At 43.4% G+C, this 26,338-nt stretch overlaps 1 protein-coding gene across 7 annotated transcripts in view; it reads left to right on the top strand.

The window, feature by feature from the left end:
* Positions 1–26,338, top strand: part of hivep1 (HIVEP zinc finger 1) — a 326,912-nt gene that overhangs the window by 52,837 nt on the left and 247,737 nt on the right. Inside the window, exon 1 of one of the 7 annotated variants that reach the window (XM_078241044.1) lies at positions 8,859–9,032. The exons of the other annotated variants lie outside the window; for them this stretch is intronic. Within the exon in view, the coding sequence (XP_078097170.1) occupies positions 9,002–9,032 (31 nt within the window). The 5' untranslated portion in view covers positions 8,859–9,001. Of the gene's footprint in view, positions 1–8,858; positions 9,033–26,338 lie in introns of those variants that run through there. 7 annotated transcript variants of the gene reach the window in all.

The following is a 26,338-nucleotide window of genomic DNA, read 5'->3' as shown; positions in this document are numbered from 1 at the left end:
ACATTACAGCGCAGAACAGGCCCTTCGGCCCACGATGTTGCACCGACCAGTTAAAAAAAAAACTGTGACCCTCCAACCTAAACCAATTTCTTTTCGTCCATGAACCTATCTACGGATCTCTTAAACGCCCCCAAACTAGGCGCATTTACTACTGATGCTGGCAGGGCATTCCAATCCCTCACCACCCTCTGGGTAAAGAACCTACCCCTGACATCGGTTCTATAACTACCCCCCCTCAATTTAAAGCCATGCCCCCTCGTGCTGGATTTCTCCATCAGAGGAAAAAGGCTATCACTATCCACCCTATCTAAACCTCTAATCATCTTATATGTTTCAATAAGATCCCCTCTTAGCCGCCGCCTTTCCAGCGAAAACAATCCCAAATCCCTCAGCCTCTCCTCATAGGATCTCCCCTCCATACCAGGCAACATCCTGGTAAACCTCCTCTGCACCCTCTCCAAAGCCTCCACATCCTTCCTGTAATGTGGGGACCAGAACTGCACACAGTACTCCAAGTGCGGCCGCACCAGAGTTGTGTACAGTTGCAACATAACGCTACGACTCCTAAATTCAATCCCCCTACCAATAAACGCCAAGACACCATATGCCTTCTTAACAACCTTATCTACTTGATTCCCAACTTTCAGGGATCTATGCACACATACACCTAGATCCCTCTGCTCCTCCACACTATTCAAAGTCCTCCCGTTAGCCCTATACTCAACACATCTGTTATTCCTACCAAAGTGAATTACCTCACACTTCTCCGCATTAAACTCCATCCGCCACCTCTCGGCCCAACTTTGCAACCTGTCTAAGTCTTCCTGCAAACTACGACACCCTTCCTCACTGTCTACCACACCACCGACTTTGGTGTCATCAGCAAATTTGCTAATCCACCCAACTATACCCTCATCCAGATCATTAATAAATATTACAAACAGCAGTGGCCCCAAAACAGATCCCTGAGGTACACCACTTGTAACCGCACTCCATGATGAATATTTACTATCAACCACCACCCTCTGTTTCCTATCCGCTAGCCAATTCCTGATCCAATTTCCTAGATCACCCCCAATCCCATACATCTGCATTTTCTGCAGAAGCCTACCATGGTGAACCTTAATAATGTGACATGAACCCAAGATCCCGGTTGAGGCTGTCCTTGTGTGCGGAACTTGGCTATCAGTCTCTGCTCAGCGACTCTGCGTTGTCGTGTGTCATGAAGGCCGCCTTGGAGAACGCTTACCAAATGCCCGTGACTGCTGAAGTGTTCCCCAACAGGAAGAGAACAGTCTTGCCTGGTGATTATCGAGCGTTGTTCATTCATCCGTTGTCGTAGCGTCTGCATGGTTTCCCCAATGTATCATGCCTCGGGACATCCTTTCCTGCAGTGTATCAGGTAGACAACATTGGCCGAGTTGCAAGAGTATGTACCGTGTATGTGGTGGATGGTGTTCTCGCGTGAGATGATGGCATCCGTGTCGCTGATCCGTCACGTCTTGCAGAGGTTGCTGTGGCAGGGTTGTGTGGTGTCGTGGTCACTGTTCTCCTGAAGGCTGGGTAGTTTGCTGCGGACAATGGTCTGTTTGAGGTTGTGCGGTTGTTTGAAGGCAAGAAGTGGGGGTGTGGGGATGGCCTTGGCGAGATGTTCGTCTTCATCAATGACATGTTGAAGGCTCCGGAGAAGATGTTGTAGCTTCTCCGCTCCGGGGAAGTACTGGACGACGAGGGATACTCTGTCCACCGTGTCCCATGTTTGTCTTCTGAGGAGGTCGGTGCGGTTTTTCGCTGTGGCGCGTCGGAACTGTCGATCAATGAGTCGAGCGCCATATCTTGTTCTTATGAGGGCATCTTTCAGCGTCTGGAGGTGTCTGTTGTGATCCTCCTCATCCGAGCAGATCCTGTGTATTCGGAGGGCTTGTCCGTAGGGGATGGCTTCTTTAACGTGTTTAGGGTGGAAGCTGGAGGAGTGGAGCATCGTGAAGTTATCCGTGGGCTTGCGGTACAGTGAGGTGCTGAGGTGACTCTCCTTGATGAAGATGCGTGTGTCCAAGAATGCAACCGATTCCGGAGAGTAGTCCATGGTGAGTCTGATGGTGGGATGGAACTTGTTGATGTCACCATATTGTTGTCTCAGTGATTGCTCACCATGACTCCAAAGGAAGAAAATGTCATTGATGTATCTAGTGTATAGCATCGGTTGAAGGTCCTGTGTGGTGAAGAGGTCTTGTTCGAACCTGTGCATGAAGATGTTGGCATATTGAGGTGCGAATTTGGTCCCCATGGCTGTTCCGTGTGTCTGGATGAAGAACTGGTTGTTGAAGGTGAAGACACTGCGGTCCAGGATGAAGTGGATGAGTTGTACAATTGCATCTGGAGACTGGCAGTTGTCGGTGTTGAGTACTGAGGCAGTTGCAGCAATGCCATCGTCGTGGGGGATGCTGGTGTAGAGTGCCGAGACATCCATTGTGACGAGGAGTGCTCCTGGTTCAACTGCTCCATGTATGCTGAGTTTCTGTAGGAAGACTGTAGTGTCGCGACAAAAGCTGGGGGTTCTTTGTACAGTGGGTTTCAGGATGCCCTCGACGTAGCCGGAGAGGTTCTCGCACAGGGTCCCATTGCCTGATATGATGGGACGACCGGGTGCGTTTACCTTGTGTATCTTTGGGAGACAGTAGAGATCTCGGCAACGCATGGAGTACGTGGGATGAGAGCACGGAGGGTGCTCTGAAGGTCCAGATCAAAGGTCTTGATCAGTCTGTTGAGTTGACGGGTGTGTTCTTTGGTCGGATCTGTGGGTAACTGTCTGTAGTGTTCCTCGTTGTTCAGTTGCCGGTACGCTTCTTTGCTTAAGAAGTCTCACAACACCAGGTTAAAGTCCAACAGGTTTATTTGGTAGCAAAATCCACTAGCTTTCGGAGCACTGCTCCTTCGTCAGTTAAGTGTGAGTTCTGTTCACAAACAGGGCATATAAAGACACAAACTCAATTTACAAAATAATGGTTGGAATTGGAATTTATTATCCGAAGCATAGAATATAATAGCAGAGAGGTTATGCTGAAACTACACAAAATATTATTCATGTCGTCTCTAGAGGATTGTCTACAGTTTGTCAGAGCATTACAGGAATGATGTGATCGTACTCTACAGGGGAAGGATACCAGGAATGGAGAATTTTAGTTATGAGGAAGAATGGAATAAGTGTGGAATAGAGGAGGCAGGGAGAAGATTTAATTGAGATGAATTAAATTATGAGGGACATAGATTGGATAGGAAGGTTTTTGTGGAGAAAGAAGCAAAGTTAACAGACCGACTGAGTTTTACCAGCACTTTTATTTGGCATCATTAGCGTCTGCAGTATTTTGCTTTTATTATATTGGAGGGGAAGAGGCTGTTTCCCTTAGCAAAGAGCTCAAGAACCAGGGAGCATAAATTTGAAATAATTGGCAGAAGCTTTAGAAGTGAGTTGAGAATATTTTTTACTCGGTGATGGTGTGACTGGCAACTCGGTCCCTGAAAGTATGATAGAGACAGAAACCCTGATCACATTCAAAAAAATACTTGGATATTCCCTTGAAGAGCAGAACCTAAAAGGCCACTTCCTAAGAGCTGGAAAGGGGGATCAGGTTTTTTCAGCTGGCACAGACACGTTGAACCAAAGTAGCTGCCTCTTGTGCCATAAATTTCTATGATTCTATGTTTCTATGATTGTATGAAGTTGTTCTCCTTGCTATTCAAAGAGAATGTTGGCCTTTTTAACTCGCTATAAAGCCCTGCTATTATTCTGATCACAATAAGAAGTTTAACAACACCAGGTTAAAGTCCAACAGGTTTATTTGGTAGCAAAAGCCACACAAGCTTTCGAGGCTCTGAGCCCCTTCTTCAGGTGAGTGGGAATTCTGTTCACAAACAGAACTTATAAAGACACAGACTCAATTTACATGAATAATGGTTGGAATGCGAATACTTACAACTAATCCAGTCTTTAAGAAACAAAACAATGGGAGTGGAGAGAGCATCAAGACAGGCTAAAAAGATGTGTATTGTCTCCAGACAAGACAGCCAGTGAAACTCTGCAGGTCCACGCAACTGTGGGAGTTACAAATAGTGTGACATAAACCCAATATCCCGGTTGAGGCCGTCCTTGTGTGTGCGGAACTTGGCTATCAGTTTCTGCTCAGCGACTCTGCGCTGTCGTGTGTCGCGAAGGCCGCCTTGGAGAACGCTTACCCGAATATCAGAGGCCGAATGCCCGTGACCGCTGAAGTGCTCCCCAACAGGAAGAGAACAGTCTTGCCTGGTGATTGTCGAGCGGTTCTCAACAATCACCAGGCAAGACTGTTCTCTTCCTGTTGGGGAGCACTTCAGCGGTCACGGGCATTCGGCCTCTGATATTCGGGTAAGCGTTCTCCAAGGCGGCCTTCGCGACACACGACAGCGCAGAGTCGCTGAGCAGAAACTGATAGCCAAGTTCCGCACACACAAGGACGGCCTCAACCGGGATATTGGGTTTATGTCACACTATTTGTAACTCCCACAGTTGCGTGGACCTGCAGAGTTTCACTGGCTGTCTTGTCTGGAGACAATACACATCTTTTTAGCCTGTCTTGATGCTCTCTCCACTCCCATTGTTTTGTTTCTTAAAGACTGGATTAGTTGTAAGTATTCGCATTCCAACCATTATTCATGTAAATTGAGTCTGTGTCTTTATAAGTTCTGTTTGTGAACAGAATTCCCACTCACCTGAAGAAGGGGCTCAGAGCCTCGAAAGCTTGTATGGCTTTTGCTACCAAATAAACCTGTTGGACTTTAACCTGGTGTTGTTAAACTTCTTACTGTGTTTACCCCAGTCCAACGCCGGCATCTCCACATCATTATTCTGATCAACATCATGCTTTGCTTTTACCATTTTTGTTTGGCACTTCTTTTTGGACTCTTGAGACCACTGATCCATAAGATACTTCTCCCACAGTTTTCTATGTCTCTAACCAGGTGTGTGTCCTGTCTTTTCAATCTTTCTTCATAACTTATTTGTGCCTATCAGCACCTTAGCAAAGATGATACCCTCGTCTTTCTCGAGATCACTTTTATTACTCTTGTATGAATACTTCCAAAGATTATAAAAGTTGCTGTGCAACCTCTGGCCTAGTCCATGATTACTAAATTAGATTTTAGTATAGCGTGGTACTGGATCACTCCTCTTTAATATTCTATAAATCATGTGTCGTCATCTTGAGCATCTCAATATTTATTTCCAAACAAGTTATCCTCATGGTGAGTTATAAGATGGAAAGCATATTAGGATTACCCTACGGCAATACCCTCTAGTTTACTGGTATGAACTTGCCTTGAGCTAATACAATAAGTATTCAGGCAATTTATACCCTCCGTTCAAAATTAAAGATCGTTTTTGCAACTGTAACCACGACAGATCACAGTAATTTATGCAAATGCTGTACTTCTGTGCAAAATAGAAAGCTGTGGCCAGTTTGAATGTCAAGTTTCTCTTGTGTGGCTGCATGGTACTGAATTACCACTGGTGATGGTTGGTTATTTTCAATGTCAGGTGGTAATTGCAAATTGAAAAATGATGCATGATATTTTGAAGGTTAGGGAAGCATTTTGGCAGCAACTAACACCAACTGACGTTTAACTGTCTGGCACCTATGATGAAGCAGTTTGAGAGAAAGGAAACCTGTCAGTCCAGAAGCAGAGACACCAGAGGACCGAACCTTCCAAGGAGTGGCAATCACTGCCATTCTGCTCTTTTTTAACACAGCTCTGGAGCTCTGCACTTATGGCCTGGATTTCTGAACTGAACCTCTTCAGAAATGTAGAGCTTACCTGTTCTTGGAGTTCTCCTTCGTAGGGCAGGATCGCCGAGGGAAGCAAAGCCATGTCCCCGTTTTTTGGTATTAGCTGCCAATTTTGTTAATCTTCAATTGCTAACACATTTGGAAAGTCTTTTAACATTTAAAAGCTTTCTACTTTGCTAATGAATGAGTGGGTGAGGTGCAGTGTGTAGCGTAGCCAGGTCAGCTTTGGAGGGGGGCGGGGAGGGGGGGGGGGTTGGATTGAAGGGTAATTGGGTGGGTAGGGTTATTGGGGTGTGATGGGATCGGCTTATTGTTACCCAGGAGTTAGATTTTTTTTTCCAGTCTAACATTTCCCAGGTAGCTATTCCGATCAGTGAGTCAGAACCCTCTGCCTCTAACTCAGCATTGGGAGACTCTTTCAGAGAGGCCTGGATTCAGGGGAATTGCTCATGGTTTTGAATATTGGTGTTTTTGGGTACATTCGTTTTAACTCTTTCTTCGACTATCTCGCCACATGCTCTTCAGAGAATTGGTGCACACTTTGCTCACAGGCTGCCACATATACCTGTTGGTAGCCACTAGGATGTCTTGGGTGTCCAACCAAGTTAGAGAACCCCTTCCTCCCCTTCTGTGGGGGGGGGGGAGCAGTTAGTGCTTCAGGTCAGAACTATAGGGAAAAAGTAAAGATGTAAGGGTTTTAAGCAATCAAGAAATGGGAAAAACCATGGAAGGGAAGGTCTGTGCTAAGGTGGGAGACAGGAGAAATTAAACTGCAAAACAGATAGTGTAAGGCAAAAAGGATGGTAATGGGACGAGCAAAGAAACAAAAGATGGATTTAGAAGAGCTGTAAGTGGGAAAAGCAGAATCTTCACTTGGAATCTTCATCTGGTATGCAAAACAAAATTGGGGCAAAGATTGTGATGTAAAATTGTTGAACTTTGTGTTAAATTCGAAATGCTGTAAGATGTCTTATCAAAAGCCGAGATGTAGTCCTTTGAACTTGTGTTGAGCTTCATTGTAAAAGAATAGGAGAGTGAGGACAGATAGGTCAGTGTGGGAGTGGGTGGAGAATTTAATTGACATAATATTTTTACTGTTAATCACGTGTTGCTTCAGTAAACTTGCTCTATGACAGCAGATCCACTGGTTTTCTGAATTAGGTTGGAGCAGGGCAAAGGCTGGGGCTGGCAAGGTGGCACAATGATTAGCACTGCTGCCTTCACAGCGCCAGGGTTTGATTCTGGCCTTGGGTGACTGTGGAGTTTGCATGTTCTCCCCATGTCTCTGTGGGTTTCCTCTGGGTGCTCTGGCTTCTTCCCACACTTCAAAGTTGTGCAGCTTAGGTGAATTGACCATGTTAAATTGTCCCATAGTGTCTAAAGATGTGTAGTTTAGAGGGATTAGCGGCGTAAATATGTGGTTTTACTGGAATAGGGCAGGGGGGTGGGCCTGGGTTTGACGCTGTCGGAGAGTTGGTGCAGATTCGATGGGCCGAATGGCCGCCTACAGCATTGTAGGGATTCTATGAATGGTAAATGTCAAAAATCTTCCCTGATGTCTCCAGTTTTTTAAATTCATCTTGTGCTTTGAGAGTTGATAGCAAGGAGAGCATTAATTTGGCCCATTCCTAATTGTCCTTGAGAAGATGGTGGTGTTGTAGTTGCACAACAAAAGTATCCACAATGCTCTCAGTTAGAGAATTCCATGATTTTGATCCAGTGACAATGAAAGGCAATGAATAAATATTTCCCAATTGGGATGGTGTGTGAATTGGAGATGATAATGTTCTCATTCACCAATCTGCAAACACATCTGCAGATCTATTCTATAAATAATTTATTATATAATGTCAATTGTTTTGAAACTCATGAAAATGTTGGATATATCTTCAATTTACCAAAGCAAAAAATGTCCATTCTTTGTTTAAAATCACTGCCACAGGCTAATCCCAATTTAATTTAGAAAGGTTAAAACAATATAAATTTAATTTCTAATCCATCAGATTATTGCATTGCTCAAGGCGAATCGGAGCATAAACCCATTTTATAACAAAGTTATTAACAGACTCTGGCAGTGTTGCAGTCAGTAAGTAAGTGTGACACTCGCTGGAAGTGCACGCTGGATGCACAACTTTGAAAATATTGGATATTGTTTGTGATGCTGAAATCATGGCTCATATTTGGATTTGTTCTTCCCGTTTTGTCTTCCTCTCTGCGCAACCTAACATGCTAGCTGCATTCTGATACTTCCAGTAAGTGTTCATGTGTGAACCTGCATGCTGACATTTGGCAGGTGATGTGGCCTTGGGTATCATTACAACTGAACCTGATTGTCAGTCTTACTTAATCTCGACATGGCACATTTCAAGAATAATTAATTATATCATTAGCAAAAGAACATATACATGTCTTTCTGTTCTAGTATATTAGATGTTTACAGGTATATTAGAGTCATAGATGTTTACAGCATGGAACATGGAAACAGAGCCCTTCGGCCCAATAGAAATATTGAGGCCAGATGTAATGTCCCATTGAAACCCAAGTGTGATTAACTAACTACAGGTACAGTGCAGACCCGTAGCTTCCTGGTCATAGTTCTGGAGGTCGTTGCTTGTGTTTTGTTTATATCATGCTAATTATTCTGAGCTCTTGCCTTCCAACAATTTTTAAAATGCATTTCCTCCAATACAGCTTTGTCCAGAAGCTTTTTATATCCAGAAATGGAAAGTGTGTGTAGTATTGTAAAGACATAGGCTTTTTAATTTAATCTTAACTTAAATATTCCACAAGTCGCTATGTTCTGGTTTATGCTATGTGTTTTGGCAGAAATACTGATGTAGGTTGGGCTTGTTCTCTCGGGCTGAACCCTTCTAAGCAACACAATTGGCTAAATCCTCTCTCATAAGCGGGAAGTGGTCTCCCTGGTTTCAAAACTAGTCACAGGATTACGTTTAGGTACTTTCCAAAGTGTATTGCGTAATGTTGCTTGTGGCAGCCAATGTGAGATCTGCAACTTCAGTGACAGCTGTTCTTGCTGTGAAACTGCTGGATGTAGAAGGAAGAATAGCCTGTTGAATTCTTATGTGCTTACTCGCAACTACTGGCAAACTTTAATTCTGTTCACCATTTGGGGAAAAAAATACAAAATCCATTTTGCTTTCAGTTTTGGGGTGAGGGCTATTATGTGGTCACAATTAAACTCCGTGTGCTGTTGTAAGTATTGTTTAATGTTCTGTTTACCCTGTTATTCAGACTAGAGAAATTGAATTTGAGAAGTGTAATGGAGATTGCTTGCATGTGTTTTAATGATTACACTGTTACAGCAGTGTGGGAGCATTTAAAAAATAAAATGGAGGTCGAATTTTGCAGAGTTAAAATGTGACTTTGTTTTACTTCAGTTTTTTCAGTGGACTTGCTGCTACCCAGGTAACAATGATGCTCCATTACCAGTCTGGAAAACATTAGTATTCTGTTCCGTGGGGTTATTGGTTAATCTGCTAAATATCAGCATGCTACTTTGCCTTGTGCAGGTTGATAGTAAGATCGTGGAAATGCAGTATGTACTTAATAATAGAGCAAAGGATCTATTCAGATTTATTGAAATAAAAAGCAGATACATAACTTTACAGGCAGATTGTCTGTCTGTTAAGGATGTTATCAACAAGTGTGACGGGATAAGTATGACACAGGAAGTGCATGCTACACGGTGATAACTATACCACTAGTTGATTTAAAGTGGTGTTGCTTAGAGTAACGAGAAGAAAGTGGTTATCTGTCCATTGTTGGAAATCAGTCAATCAATCTCTCTCTCTCTCTCTCTCTCTCTCTCACACACACATTTCCCCCTCTACCCCATCTCTGTTGCCTCCACCCCCCTTCCTTTATCTTTCTCTCTCTCCTCTCAGCTATAAAACATAAAACAAAATCGGCACAACATCGTGTAGCATCTGTGCTGTACTGTTCTAAAAGCTGCAGCACTTAATTTATCTAATAACTAATCCATGATATCTGGATGGTATGGGTTAATGGAAAGTTCTGATTTTCTTGTTTGTAGTTTACATTTTGATTAAATGTTTTAAGTTTCCGTTCTGCTTTGTTTATTGTCTTGGGTGATTCCCTTTTTGGGGGCAGCCCTTGCTTTGTCCCTGAGTTTTTTAAAATTTGGTTGGCCTCAAGAAGAATGCCTGCCAGTTATTTGTGGTCTGTAAACTTGTGTAGTTCTGGACCCAGCCTTTATTGTGGGTAAGTTGGCATTTTTTTAGTTACCAATTCAGTCCTTTTTCTGTCAACCTTCTCCTCCAAAACTTGAGTTCGCTTATCCCCGAGTCGGCCTACCCTAAATCTGCAACTGACTGGTTTCCAAATTGCACCGTTGATCCATTTTACAGAAGTAACTTCATTGCTCCACAGCTGACTTGTTTTGTTTTCATTGAGTAAGGGATAGTAGTGGGAAGTGGACAACTTTTTATTTTAGATACAGGTGCAAAAATTATATATGTTTGGTGAAAGTTACACTAAAGTTACAACAGGCAAAAGGTGGAATGTTACTGTTAGTATCAAGCAGTCACAGCTCAAGGTGGAACAGGTGAAGAGCGAATCTCTGGGAGAGGTCAACTCTGTCCATATTAACTGTCCATCCATAGCTTTCAACTTGAGCTGCATTGATTACTTGTATCATCTCTGCTGCCAATCTAACTTGACACAGGCTGGGAAATGAACTTGGGGCTTTCCAGGCCCAACTGTCTGCTAAAGAAACTGACTGTTAATGCAGATTGCCCAGATACAAGGGATGTCAGTTGATGTGACCATCAGCAATGTCCAGTATTCTGGCCTTCATTCTGCAGTAGTTCATGGTGCCATCTGTATTTGAGTCACCATGGCAAATCGCAGGGTGACTATTGGGTGAAAAGTGCTATTATCTGACTCCGTGGCTCATGAATCCAGTGTGCAACCCATGCAAGATGTGCAGCAGGGAACTATAGAATACAGTGGAGGAGGAGGCCATTTGGCCCATCAAGTCTGCATTGATTCTCAAGAGCATCTTAAACAGGCCCATCCCTCCACTCAATCCTCATAACCAGCGCATCCACCTAACCTACGCACCTTTGGACATTAAGGGGCAAATCTGCATAGCCAATCCACCTAACCCGGACATAATGAAAGATAAGCTACTACACAAAATGTGATAGGGCAGACCATTGGCATGCTTAATCGATGCTATTGCTGCTTAGACTGCTCTGGAGGAGTCCTGCAGGACTCGGCAGAGTGTCATGGTATTTACATCATTTCACAATTATGTAGGCATAGCCCTTCCTATATGGCAACGAGGAGGAGGAAGGGAGGATGCAACCAACATGGCCTCTTTCTGGCGGGGCTGTCTGTGATTGCCTTGTCTAACTGATAGCAGTGAACACAACTTCTATTTTCATATGCTAAGCTTGCCCTCCCTGTTACTGATCATCATAGTAAGGAGTCTAACAACACCAGGTTAAAGTCCAACAGGTTTGTTTGGTAGCAAACGCCACTAACTTTCACTCACCTGACGAAGGAGCAGCGCTCCGAAAGCTAGTGGCATTTGCTACCAAATAAACCTGTTGGACTTTAACCTGGTGTTGTTAGACTCCTTACTGTGTTTACCCCAGTCCAACGCCGACATCTCCACATCATGACTGATCATCATACCATCCTGTTGGCATAATGCTGAATAAAATCCACTATGAAAATGACTTTATGAATTAAATTTATGAATCAAACCATGCCAGATTACATTAAAAGTCTGTTAACAATGCTTGTGCATTCCCTTGGTGCTTATTTTCTGTGCACTCTTGGCTAGGTCGAATTAATTAATTAAATTAATTAATTAAAACTCCTGCAAGAGATCTTGGGTTCAAATCTCCATGCAGTTTTTCTTTAGCTAACAAAATTGGGGCACGTAGAATAGGCGGGTCAGTGCCAGTTTGGATTAAAAAATGCTTAAAAACAGAAAATAATGTTGTGCCAAATGATTGCATTTCAGATTGGAGGATGGTGGACAGTGGTGTTCTCCAAGGATCAGTGCTTGTACCATTCTTTTTTTGATATATGTATATATACGAATGACTTGGATACAGAGTAAAATTTCAAAATTTGTCGATGATTCCAAACTTGGAGTGGCATACATTGAGAATGATGCCAATTGACTGCAACAGAACAAACAAGAGTCTGGCAGAATCAGCAAACAAGCGGCAGATGGAATTAATGCAGAGAAGTGTGAGGTGATGCGTTCTGACAAGAGACAGGAAGCAGCATTGTAGACTCAAGGACACAGTTTCAAGAGATAGAGACCTAGCGGTTTATGTGCCTGTATCTCTGAGGGTAGCAGGATATATTGAGTCAGCAGTTTGCAAAGCATTTGGGACCTTGTGCTTCATAAATAGAGGTATTGAGTACAAAAGCAGGAAAGTTATGCTGAACCAGTACAGAGCAGTAGGCCATGACTTAGAGTATGGTGTCCACTTCTGATCATTGCATTTTAAGAAGGGTGTGAAGGTCTTTGAGGGTGTAGAGGAAATTTACCAGTATGGTTCCAGGATGGGAGATTTTAGCTACGAGGTGAGGTTGCAGAAGTAGGGCTTGTTCTCCTTGTAGCAAAACAATTTAGGGAGATAGGATAGAGGTGTACAAGATTGTGACCAGTTTGGATAAGGTCAACAAAGAAAGACTTTCCTTTAACTGATGATGCAATGACTAATGATCACAGATTTAAGGTTTTGGGCAAGAGATGCAGAGGTGTATGAGGAAGAACTTTCTAATGTCGCAGTTGGTGATGATCTGAAATTTGTTGTCTGCGTGGTGGAAGGGGAAAGAAAAATTGAATGGACCCTTTTGGGAAATAAACTTGGCTACAGGGTTAGAGTGGGTGAATGAAACTGAATGGTTTGCTCTACAGAGAGCCAGCATGAAGTTGATGGGCCGAATGGTTTCTTCTATGCCATTACAATTCTATACCATTTTCTTGCCCTGGTGCTCCTGCTCAGTGCTATCCCAGTGGTGGTGATATGGCTAGTGAAAAGCTGCTGATTTTCAGTCGGGAATACTGAAAATGGCCTTGCAGAAAGACTTTATACAGCTTGGCTTTATACATCTCGGTATGGGCAGCAGCAGCTTGGGTTGGCTTGCTGATGGGCAACAGCAGTGGGAGGATGGAAATTGTCATTTTCAAAGCGATCTGTCTCCAATATGCCACTGCCACTCCCGTGGAGTGCCACAGCTATCCTAGTCATGTATTGGTGGCAGATTGCTGGTCACACTACAAGCCATTTTGAATACTGGTTTCCACAATTCTGAAGGAAGCAATCTGAACCTGCGTGGCAGCAAGATAAGCTTCCATCAGAGCAGACTAGGCTTGCATGGTAGCAAGCTGGGCCTGCATGACTTCATTCCTAACTTTCACTGCAATGTCTTGACGTTCAGTGGCTTCTGCTTGGAGTGCATTGAAAGTTGAGTCATCAACTATCGGATGCTGCATTGTGCTCGAGTCCACAAGTATTCTTGTGGAGCTGGCTGCCGCCACTTCCATGACGCAAAGGATAACCTGCAAGCTCTATGTATAGCCCTAATTAGTGCTGGACTCCTTCATATTCTTTGATATTGATTGCCTGGCACACCAAAAAGACTACAATGTACCAGGTATATCTATCACCCATTGTCTGTCAGTCGTCACATCAGCATTTCCATCGGACTGACCATCCCAATCCCTCGAACTCCATCTCTTCTAGCCTCAGCCCTTGCTGTGTCTTCTTCATACCCTCCGACTTTCCCCTCTCTGAGGCTGAGCATGCTGTTCTCAGCAAAGGACTCAGCTTCGTACCCTTGCGTCCCCACCTCGATGAATTCCGGGCTCAACATGATGTTGAACTCTTTTTCCGTCGCCTTCGTCTCCGTGCCCACTTCTTTGGGCAAAAGTCCTCCCCCTGTTCCATAGATCCTTTCATGTGCCTCCAATTGGACACCCCCACCGGAACAATTACCTGCCCTTGATCTTTTCATTGGGAACTGTCGTCGGGACATTGGCTGTCTCAATTTTTATGCCAACCTCTCTCCTTCCGAACTTTCTGCCCTTCACTCCCTCAGATCCAACCCTGATATTATCATCAAACCTGGGGGTGCTGTTGTATTCTGGCGTACTGACCTCTACCTTGCAGAGGCTGAGCGCCAACTCTCAGATACTTGCTCCTACCTCCCCCTGGACCATGACCACACCACTGAACATCAAGCCATTATCTCCAACACCGTCACCATCATTTCCTCTGGATGCCTTGCCCCTACAGCTTCCAGCCTCATAGTCTCCAAACCCCGGACAGCGCGCTTCTAACCTACTTCCCAAAATCCACAAAAAGGACTGTCCTGGTAGGCCCATTGTGTCAGCATGCTCCTGCCCCACTGAACTTATTTCCTCTTACCTTGACTCCAGCCTCACTCCCCGGTCCATTCCCTCCCCACCTACATCCGGGATTCCTCTGATGCCCTGTGTCATATTGACAGCTTCCAGTTCGCAGGCCCTAACCACCTCTATTCACCATGGATCTGTATTCTCTCTACATCTCCATCCCGCACCAGATTGGCTTGAGAGCTCTTCACTTCTTTCTTGAAAAGAGGCCTGAACAATTCCCATCCACCACCACTCTCCTCAGACTGGCTGAACTCGTTCTATCTCTCAACAACATCTCCTTTAACTCATCCCACTTTCTCCAAATCAAAGGAGTAGCAATGGGTACCCGAATGGGTCCTAGCTATGCTTGTCTTTTTATGGGGAATGTGGAACATTCCTTGTTCCAGGACCACCCAGGTCCCTTCCCACAACTCCTTTACCGATACATCGATGACTATTTTGGTGCCGCTTCATGTTCTCGTCCAGACCTTGAAAAATTCATCAACTTCGCTTCCAGTTTCCACCCCTCCATCACCTTCGCCTGGACCATCTCAGACACTTCCCTTTCCTTCCCTTCCTTGACCTTTCTGTCTCCATTTCCGGCAATAGACTATCTACCAATAAGCATTACAAGCCCACTGACTCTCACAGCTATCTGGACTACAACTCTTCACACCCCACATCCTGTAAGGACTCCATCCCTTTCCCTCGGCTCCTTTGCCTCTGTCGCATTTTTTCTGATGATGCCATTTTCCAAAGTGTTGCTTCTAATATGTGCTCCTTTTTCCTCAACCGTGGATTCCCATCTATAGTTGTCGACAGGGCCCTCAATGGCGTGCAATCCATCTCCGCACCACGGCCCTTACCCCCTCCCCTCCATCCCAGAAAAAGGATAGAGTCCCCCTTGTTCTCACATTTCATCCCACCAGCTTCTGCGTGCAAAGCATAATCCTCTGCCATTTTTGCCAACTCCAGCATGATGCCACCACCAAACACATCTTCCCTTCACTCCCTCTGTCAGCATTCCACAGAGACCGTTCCCTCCGGGATAACCTAGTCCACTCCTCCACTATACCCAACACCTTTCCCGTCACTCATGGCACCTTCCCATGCAATTGCAGAAGGTGTAACACCTGTCCCTTTACCTCTTCTATGCTCACCATCCAAGGTCCAAAACATTCATTCCAGGTTAAGCAGCGTTTCACTTGTACCTCTTTCAATTTGATGTATTGCATTCGCTGCTCCCAATGTGGTGGTCTCTATATCGGAGAGACCAAGCGCAGACTAGGTGATCGCTTTGCTGAGCACCTTTGGTCTGTGTGCAATCAGGACTCTGACCTTCCGGTTGCTTGCCATTTTAACACAAGATCCTGCTCCCATGCCCACATCTGTCCTTGGCTTGCTACAATGCTCCAGTGAAGCTCACTGGAGGGACAGCATCTCATCTTCCAGCTAGGCACTTTACAGCCTTCCGGTCTCAACATCGAATTCAACAACTTCAGATGATTTGCTCTACCCCACCTCAGTCCCCTTTGTTTTCATTCTATTTTATTTTTTACTGTTCTCTACCTCTTATTTCTTTATTATCTTCATTCCCCCCCCCCCCCCCCCCCCCGCATCCCCCTTCCCTTACCTTTTCTCTCTCCACTTCCCCTTTTCTACTTTCTACCTCTGTCCCATCTCCCCCAACGTTTTCATCTGGCACAGCTTACAGCTTCTCTGCTGTTTGGCCATTCACACCCTTTATTTTCTCTGTGGACAGTTATTAGCAGTCTTTCCCCCTGGTTTCTATGGCTATGACTAATCTTTCATTCCCTCCCCCTGCAGTATAAATATCTCCCACTTTTTATGCCTTTTAGCTTTGACAAAGGGTCATCTGGACTCAAAACGTCAGCGCTCTTCTCTCCTTACAGATGCTGCCAGACCTGCTGAGATTTTCCAGTGTTTTCTCTTTTGGTTTCAGATTCCAACATCCGCAGTAATTTGTTTTTATCCAGTATTTTCATCGGATTCCTCTACTGCAAAGATAATGTCCCACCTGTGTTACTCTTGCTGCCTACCCTAGCTGCAGCCCACTTGTGCTCCTTGTTACGATGTACTGATCCCATCTTTAAGCTACTCTCTAAAGTATTCAACATGTCAGAGCTGATGGTTGCAGCTATGTGCGTGAGTAATAGTGTTTTTTCTTTATCACTGATTTCCTACTCTTCTACCTCTTTCTTTTTCACCATTGCCGTGCCAGGTTGCTGTTCTTGCGCATCTGCAAGGAAAAAGGCATAAGGGTAGAATTGCAATGAGTGGATGGGAGGGAGAGTAAGAGGTGCATGCTTATACCATCTGCAGCTTATAAATCAGAAGATTGTGGGATGTGGGCAAAATGAGATGCAAGAGGAGGATTAGGTTGGAATATAGTTCAGCTCTGCCATTGGCTACAGTTAGTCATGGCCACTTCAGTGTTAACAAGTACCATCCCTTTCATAAGGGTAAAGACATGTAGCCATGCCTGTTCCCTACCAGTTTGGTGCTACAGCCTCTGGCTTTGCGCTAACTTGTTTTACAAGGGAGAGGACAGTGTGTCAGTGAGTGTAGTATCCTGTTTTTGGGTGATGTGACTAGTTAAATAGCTGGCAATGCAAGCTGAGAGTTGTCGGTGTGTGAGGCTTGTAGCAGTGCTCTGTGTGAGGTGAAACTATGAATATTAGGTATGTGATTAAATTCAGAAAATGCTCAGTAGATATCATAGAATCCCTACAGTATGGATGGAGGCCATTCGGCCCATCGAGTCTGTACCGACCACAATCCCACCCAAGCCCTATTTCCGTAATCCCACACATTTACCCTGCTAATCCCCCTGACACTAGGGTCAATTTAGCATGGCCAATCAACCTAACCCGCACATCTTTGGTCTGTCAGGATCTGTGGAGAGAGAAACAGACTTAGCATTTAGAGTCTAATATTTCTTCAGAACTCATGTTGAACTCGAAACATTAACATTGTTGTTCCTTCCTTTCTACTCCATCAGCAACAAAGAAAATGCTAGAGTCTGTTATGAAAGATGAGATTAGACTATGTTAACATGTATTTATGAAAGATAAATCATATTTGACAAACCTACTGGAGTTTTTTGAGAACGTAACCAGTAGAACAGATAAGGCAGAACTGGTGGATATGGTGTAATTGGATTTTCAGAAAACTTTCGATAAAGTTCCAAATAAGAGGTTAGTGTGCAAAGTTGAAGTGCATGGGGATTGGGGTAATATATTTTCATGGATTGAAAATTGACAGGAAACAGAGTAGAAATAAATTGGCCTTTTTCAGGCAAAAGCCCATTGCCTGGGCTTGCAAAATCTCACTAACTGTCCTGTCTGGAGACAATACACATCTCTTTAACCTGTGCTTAACCCTCTCTCCACTCTCACTGCCTGTACCTTTAAGACTTGATTACCTATAAAGACTCGCATTCTTTTGTAAATTGAGTTTGTGTCTTTATATGCCCTGTTTGTGAAGAGAACTCCCACTCACCTGATGAAGGGGCAGCTCTCCGAAAGCTTGTGGCTTGTGCTACGAAATAAATCTGTTAGACTTTAAGCTGGTATTGTGAGACTTCTTACTGTGCTTTTTCAGAGTGCCAGGCAGTGACTAGTGGGATATCATAGGAATCTATGCTTGAGCTCCGGCTATTCACAATATATATCAATGATTTGGATGAGGGAAACAAATCTAATATTTCCTAGTTTATTGACGACACAAAACTAGGTGGAAATGTGAGTGGTAAGGGGGATGTAAAGAGACTTTAAGGTAATTTTAGACTGGTTGAGTGAGTGGACAAATACATGGTGGATTCTGTAGGAAAAACAGAATGGCAGAGTATTATTTAAATGGTGATAGATTGGAAAATGTCATTGGAAGAGGTCATTGAATATTTTTGAGGCCAAGTTGGCTAGATTCTTGAGTGACATGGGAGTCAAAGAGCATGGGAGTAAACAGGAAAGTAGAATTAAGCCACAATCAGATCAGCCATGATCTTCTCAAAAACTGGAGCTGGCTCGAGGCCAAATGGCCTACTCCAGCTCCTAATTCATCGGTATGTGTGTGTGAAACATAAAATGTATTGGTAGATCAATACGACATGAAAAGAAACTCAAAACTGCATGTTTCTCAAAACATTGTCTTTTGCTACTTTTAAAATGGACTTTCTGATGAATCTGAAGATGTCTGCTGCAAGTCACATGACCACAGGATTGGCTCTTTGTTCTGAAAACTACCAACAATAGTTACCAAAACAAAATAATTTCTCTCTCAGCCTGTAGAATCTCACCTCATCGTACAGACCCCTTGTAATGGGCTTGAGCGACAGGGTGGCACAGTGGTTAGCACTGGCTGCCTCACAGCACCAGGGACCTGGGTTCGATTCTGGCCTTGGGTGATTGCGCGGAGTTTACACATTTTCTGCATCGGTTTCCTCCGGGTGCTCCAGTTTCCCCACCACATTCCAAAGATTTGCAGGTTAGATGGATGAGCCATTCTAAATTGCTCTTTAGTGTTCAAAGCAATGTAGGTTAGGTGGATTAGCCAGGGTAAATGGGTTTATGTGGATAGGCCTGCATGGATTGCTCTTTCGGAGATTCGGTACAGATTTTATGGGTTGAATGGCCACTTTCTACACTGTAGGGATTCTGTGGTTCTAATTTTCTATGGGAATCATGAAACCAGGGGGGACTCGGATTGAAATTCGAGGATCTGTCAAGATAATAGCTTCCTAACACACAATCCTCAGTTTGGGTGGGAACTCTTTTCAATAGTTAATGGTTGGGACATTATCAATCCTGAAATAAAAGCCAATTCTAGAGACTGGGTAAAGGTCCATTTTGAAATAATTGTGGAAAAAGGTTACATGACTCGACTGGCCATTTGGAAATCTCTGTATTCATAGAAACATAGAAGATAGGAGGAGGCCATTTGGCCCTTCGAGCCTGCTCCGTGCTTCGAGCCATTCATCACGATCATGGCTGATCATCCAACGCAATAGCCTAATCCTGCTTTCTTCCCATAACCTTAGATCCCATTAACCCCAACTGCTATATCTAGCTGCCTCTTGAATACATTCCTTTGAGAACTAAGAAATCCTGAGACTGCTGTTTAAACATCAACTGGAAATGACTCCAGCTGCCTAGCTGAGCATGCAGCTAGTCACCATCTCTCAATGTCTCGAAGCCTGCTTGATTTTAAAAGTCTCTGATCAACACCTGTCCAGCAATCTAAGCACAGCGTGTGCTGTGACATCATCATTTTAAAGGATTTTCATTTTGTTGTCTCCAACCAGAAGCTCATCGGGACTGAACTCAATACGTTAAGAGGGGATGTGAAGAAGAAAATAAAATGGCAAAAAGAGAAATTGAGAATAGAATAGTAGTGAACATAAAAGATAGAAGGGGCAGGGTGGATCCAATTGGGACAGAGAAGCTGATATATTTAGAGGTGTAGGACAGTACTGGAATACTTAATCCGTGTTTAAGAAAAAGATGCTGACAAAGTATTGGGAGAACTGGAGATGGTAGAGGCATGAACATTAACAGATGGAATGTACTGGAAAGGCAGGTTATGCTTCAAGTGGATAAGTCGCCTGGTCTGGATGGCTTGCATTGCAGGTTGCTAAAGGGCGTGGACGTGAGATAGTGGAAAGCCTTGGCATGATCTTTCAATTTTGCCTAGATAAGAGTGAGGCTCCAGAGGATTGAAAAGGGACAAATCAGACACCTTTGTTCAAGAAAGGTGTAAGGACATTCCAGTAACTACAAGCTAGTCAGTTTTAATATCAGTTGTGGGTACAGTTTCAGAAACCATAATCTATGACCTCAGCAAAGACTCCTTTAACTTGCCCTTAACAATCCCTTTCTGGTCCTTTCAGGGCACTTTGATCTACAATGCTATAAATTATTGTAAGAAATTGAACTCTCAAAAACTTGGGGAAAGACGTGTTCACCATATTCTTTAAGAAGAATTAGGAATGGGAGTAGGCTATTTAAGCCCTTGAGTCTATTCGACATCCAATAAGAACGTGCCGATCTGTGACCAAACTCCATATATATGCTTTCGCCTTCTATCCTTTAATACATTTGGTTAACAAAAACTCAATTTCAGATCTGAAAATCAACAAGTGATGTAGCATCAATTGCCATTTGCAAAAGAATTTCAAACCTCTGCCACATAGAACAGCCACCCTTGGTTTGTTGTCGAAATATTTTCTAATTTCACTCCTGAAAGGCCTGGCTTTAAGTTTTAGACTGTCCCTCCCAGTCTTAAACTCTCAAACCTGAGGAAATAATTTATTTCAATTTTCTTTATCTGTTCCACTTAATATCTGGAAACCTTTGATCAAATCAGCTATTAACTTTCTAAATTCTGGGGAACACAATTCCTGTCTGTGTAATCTCTGCTTGTAATTTCATCCTTGAGTGCAGGTATCATTCTGGTAAACCTTCACTGTATTTCCTCCAAGGCCAATATATCTTCCTAAGGCCTGGTGCCCACTTCTGCATTCAGTACTCCAGGTACAATCTAAGCAGCCTCTGTATAGCTGAATGAAGTAAGGAGTCTAACAACACCAGGTTAAAGTCCAACAGGTTTATTTGACCAAATAAACCTGTTGGACTTTAACCTGGTGTTGTTAGACTCCTTACTGTGTTTACTCCAGTCCAATGCCAGTGGCTTTTGCTACCAAATAAACCTGTTGGACTTTAACCTGGTGTTGTCAGACTTCTTACTGTGTTTACCCCAGTCCAACACCGGCATCTCCACATCATAGCTGAATGAAGCTTGACTTTTATCCCTTGCATCCTAGTCCTCTGGATATAAAGGCTCCATTCCACTAGTTTTCTTGGTCATTTTCTGTAAATCAGAAATTATATCCTATGTGACTGTTGCAAAGGTAAATGATCCCCCCTCCTGTTTGAACTGTCCACTACCTTTGATATGATTGACCACACCATCCTTCTTCAACACCTTTCCACCATCATCCAGCTGATGGGTCTGCATTCACCTGGTTCCATTCATATCCATCTAAGTGTAGTCAATGCAATGGATTCTCTTTCAGCTCCTGCACTGCTACCTCTGATGTCCCCCAAGGATCTGTTGGTGGTCCTCTCCTATTTCTCATTTACATGTTGTCCCTCAGCAATGTGACCTGAAAACACAGTCTCAGTTTTCCGGTGTACGCTGATGGCACCAAGCTCTACCTCACCATTACCTCTCTTGACTCCTCGACTGTTGCTAATTTATCAGGCTTGTCAGACACCCAGTACTGAATGAACAGAAATTTTCTCCAATTAAATATTGGAAAAACCAAAGCCATTGTTTTCGGCCTTGGCTATGAACTCCATTCTGTAGCTACTAATCCAGCTCCCCCTCAGGCAGTTGTCTGAGATTGAACTGAACTGTTTACAAACTTGCTGTCATATTTGACCCTGACACGAGCTTTGGTCTACACATTGGCACCATCATCGACACCACCTACTTCCCCCTCTGTAGTTTTGCTCGAATGTGTCTGCTTCAGCTTGTATGCTTTGAAACCCTCATTCAGGCTTTTGTCAGCTCTAGAGTTCATTATTCCAACACACTGCTGGATGGCTCCTCATATTCTACCACCCATAAACGTGAGTCATGCAAAACCTGGCTGCCTGATCCTTGGTCTCACCTGTGCCATTTGCCATTCCACCCTTGTGTTCACTGACACAGTATATTGGCTCCCCACTGTTCAAGCACAACTTCAATTTTTTAAAAATGTTTTTATTGAAGATTTTTCATTTTATCAAATAATACAACACAGTACAGCATAGAATAATCATCATTCCATATTTACATATAGAAAAAACTGGAAAATATCATTACAATTGCTTTAGATTCTGAATTACAATTCATTGTAATCGGTGACTCCCTTTGCATGGATAATGAAAGGAGATTACAAAGAGTGGGGCATATCGGGATAACAGGATAAAACCATGAGCACATGGTACAATGGTGCACTACCTCGCCCACAGGATAACAAAGGCATAGCTAAACAGCATAAAGGAACCCCCTCAGGTCAAATACAACCAATCAAAGTGTCAAACAGCACTCTGTCAACTCTGAACAATGAAAGGATACCCCAGAAAGAGGAACATCCAAACCTAAAACATCGTGTGACAGTGTACACTCTCTCATACAGGGTAACAGGAACAGAACTACACAGCTTCACAGGAAGAGCGCAGATAAAACAGCACAGGTATCGAAACTCTCTCTCTCTGGCTCCACAGATAACAGGATACCTTCCACTAGGCGCATAATCTCCACACCGTCCGAATACAAATTTTCAAAGTAGCTGCTACCCTTGCTTACACAGTCCAAGAAAGTAAGAGATATTGAGACAGATAAAAGAAGTGCCAATGAGCCAAGGATTCTTGCAACATGCTTGGGCTCACAACAGAACCAGCCTCACTCATCTCTAGCTGGAGGTACGGCTAAAACCCCACCATCAACTGGAAAATTTAACCCATCTTCCACCAAGGTGACCCCATCAACTGGAAGAAGGAGAATCATCAGGACATCCACAAACTGGATATCTCCAGGTGATACAATCCTTTTCCTAATAAGATGAGGGACTTTTTCCAGACGTCAGTCTGATATTTGGGTCATGTTATTGATAGTAAAGGCCCTACATCAAGCATCTAGAAGATGGATACTATTTTAAAAGCACCACCTCCAATGAATATGGCGCAATTGAGGTCCTTTCTAGGATTAGTACATCATGGCAAATTTGTTCATAGCTTACTAAAGCTATGTGTGATAAAGTCATGGGACTGGACAACAGAATGTGAAAAAGAATACAAGGATGACAACGATGCTTTGCAGAAGTCTGAAGTATCGGTACCTTTTAATCTGATGCCACCATGATTGCTTAACGTTTCACCTTATGGAGTAGGGGCATTAGTTTAAAATATTATGCCTTCGGAAGAAGAATGACCAATAGCTTTAGCTTCTCGCACTCTGACTAGTGCTGAATCTAATGCTCAGCTAGAAAAAGAAACATTGAGTAAAATTTTTGGCACATGAAGGTTTCTTCATTATTTGTAGGATCATCATTTCACTGATCATCAACCCTTAGCTATTGTTTTTGGGTCTTATAAAGGCTAGCTGATTGCAAAGATGGTCACTGATCTTATCTGCACATTCTCACAATATAAAGTATGGCTAACAGAGTGCCATGCTAATGGGGGGATTAGCAGGGTAAATACATGGGGTTATGGGGATAGGGCCTGGGCGGGATTGTTGTCGATGCAGTCTCAGTGGGCTGATTGGCCTCTCTCTGTACTGTGGGGATTCTATGAAATGGGTACCGGTATAGTTTTAGCAAAATCAAATTCAATTTCTTACACGGTTCAAACCAAAGATGAACTCTTTTGGCCATGCCATGCTGATCAATTGTTGTCATGTCAGAATGATTTCTCTGAACTGACTGCAGAAGTACAAACTGCTTTAGTCCTTAGTGTTGTGAATACTACTACAGAATCTGAATTGTCTGATGATTTTGTCTTTGCTACTATACCATGTGAGAATGATGCAGAATTAGTTCCAAGACAGTGTTTACTGAAGTTTCAAATCTTACTTCTAGGATCAAGGATAGCCAGATTTCAGAATGTCGTGTACCACTAAAGAAGAATAAACATCCTCCTGATGGTTCTTATTGACTGTGCATATGGATTACTGATGCATAATACGATGTCTATTATAACATTGTAGTGATTTGTTGTCATGACCACAGAAGTAAAGGGGAAAGACATGATTGTTTTAAGAGCAGGTCACATGATTTGATGATATGATTCAGGTATTTCGCAGGTTCCTGCTTTTGGTTTCAGTTTATGCTATATACAGGCAAGAGCACCTAGAATAAATCTGTTGCTGTTAAGTTTGAAACTACGTATGCAAACCAGGTCATTTTCTTTTGTGTAAAAACCCACAGTCTCTCAAATAGTTAGGACATGACATAAACCAACCCAAGAAAGGCAAGTCAAGGATTCCCTGACCACACTTGGGCGTGCACCAGTAAATATTTCTCCCAACTCCAGCTATGCTAGAGGTGCCAACATCAAAATCCAGTGTTTTCAAGGAAAAATGATCTGTCTGTACCTTCACAGGAGACCAACAATGATTCTTTATCCCCAAAATAACAAAAATACAACAGAAAAATGTGACACCATTTGTTCTAAAGGGCATTTTCCTCAACCGCTATGAGCACCTAAGGTCATACCCACCACCTTTCTACCAAACTGCTTGTCCACTCCCTGCTGTGACACTACTCGTTAGCAATTATTAAAGTAAAAGATACCGTATAACGTGATTCTCCATTTATAAATGCCAGGGTTACAACACAAATTTTTTTTTTCACAACTCTGATGCCATACAACCCTCGCAGCACACTCCCCAATAGAAGGATGGAGACCCATAATCATTCCACAAGCAAAGGACACATTCTCTTATCACAAACACTAGACCCTAAGGATTTAAATTTGACATAGGGCCAGAAGCAGATTGGGTAGACCCCACTTACCCACCCGATACCACACAAAAAGATTGAATGTAAACGGTAATGCTAAGGGTCTCGTCTACCACTAGAGCATACCAGTGGATGAATTCCATTACAAATAAATTGATATCCGTGGCTTTCAGAGAATAATGCGCAAATGCTCACACATCAAACACCCAACTCAGGATAAAAGACAACATCACTAAATCAGGATTATGATCACGGGGGAATAATCCAGGATTAAGGATGAACTGCAGGATGATATAGATATCTACTAAACTTGAAAAAACCAAAGCCTTGACAGAATTGTTGAGCAACATCGAGGATCCATCTACACCTCCATTGTGTCGTCACTTAAAATCCCCAGCAGAGAGAGACCAAGGTACAAACATGTGGCGAGGACTCATCACGTTTGGCAGTGTCCAGCCCTTCTCAATGAACACCAAGGTCAAGACAATGCAAGACCAGTGATTGGGATATATAACCGACCCCAGATGTCAAAGACCGGACACAGTATGTATCTTCAAACTTGAAAGGCCCAGCCTTCAAATCAGGATTACGAAAACATGGCAGCCAGTTCTGAAATTCAGTCGGGAATTTATCCTCAGGAGATCAGGCGCATGGACACACTTTCTTCAGTCCCATCTCCCCAAGTTAGCCAGGATGTCTGACATAACATGTAACAGGACTTCCAAGGACTGAAGCTGTGCCTCCATTGAGGAACCTGCCCTCTTGAGTGACAGGATTCTTACCTCCGCTTCATCCGTTTTCTTTCGGATATCTTACAGTTCATCAATGTGAGCATCGGTGATTTGTGCCAGTGAGTTGAGACCGTCATTCACAACTTTACTCTCAATGGCAGCCATCATTTTGATGCCTATAACATCGCCAGAGCATGAGCCTATTCACCAACTAAAGCAACACTGCAAATAAGGTACCACCCCGGTCTCACCATCATCTAATTATTAGTAAATATGGTGAATTGTAGAGGCCCAATATTCTTTGTCTCCTGCCACTTAACCAATTTCCTAACTGGTCATGGATGTTAGGGAACTTGGGGAAATAAATACTGATGTCTTGAGGAGTGTTCATATTGCAGAGAAGGTGCTAGAAGTCTTAAAGCGCATCAAGGTAGATAAATCTCCGGGACCTGATGAAGTGTATCCCAGGACATTGTGGGAGGCTAGGGAGGAAATTGCAGATCCCCTAGCCGAGATGTTTGAATCATTGATTGTCACGGGTGAGGTAGGTGCCTGAAGATTGGAGAGTGGCAGATATTGTGCCTTTGCTTAAAAAGGGCTGCAGGGAAAAGTCTGGGAACTACAGGCCATTGAGCCTCTCATCTGTGGTGGGTAAATTGTTGGAAGGTATTTTGAGAGACAGGATCTACAGGCATTTAGAGATGCAAGGACTGATTAGGGACAGTCAGCATGGCTTTGTGAGTAGAAAATCATGTCTCTCAAATTTAATTGAGTTTTTTTGAAGGGGTAACCAAGAAGGTAGATGAGGGCAGTGCAGTTGATGTTGTCTTTAGCAAGGCCTTTGACAAGG

This window comes from Mustelus asterias, chromosome 2, assembly GCF_964213995.1.
Source record: "Mustelus asterias chromosome 2, sMusAst1.hap1.1, whole genome shotgun sequence".
Lineage (NCBI taxonomy): Eukaryota > Metazoa > Chordata > Chondrichthyes > Carcharhiniformes > Triakidae > Mustelus > Mustelus asterias.
This window is presented reverse-complemented; position numbering and strand designations above follow the sequence as displayed.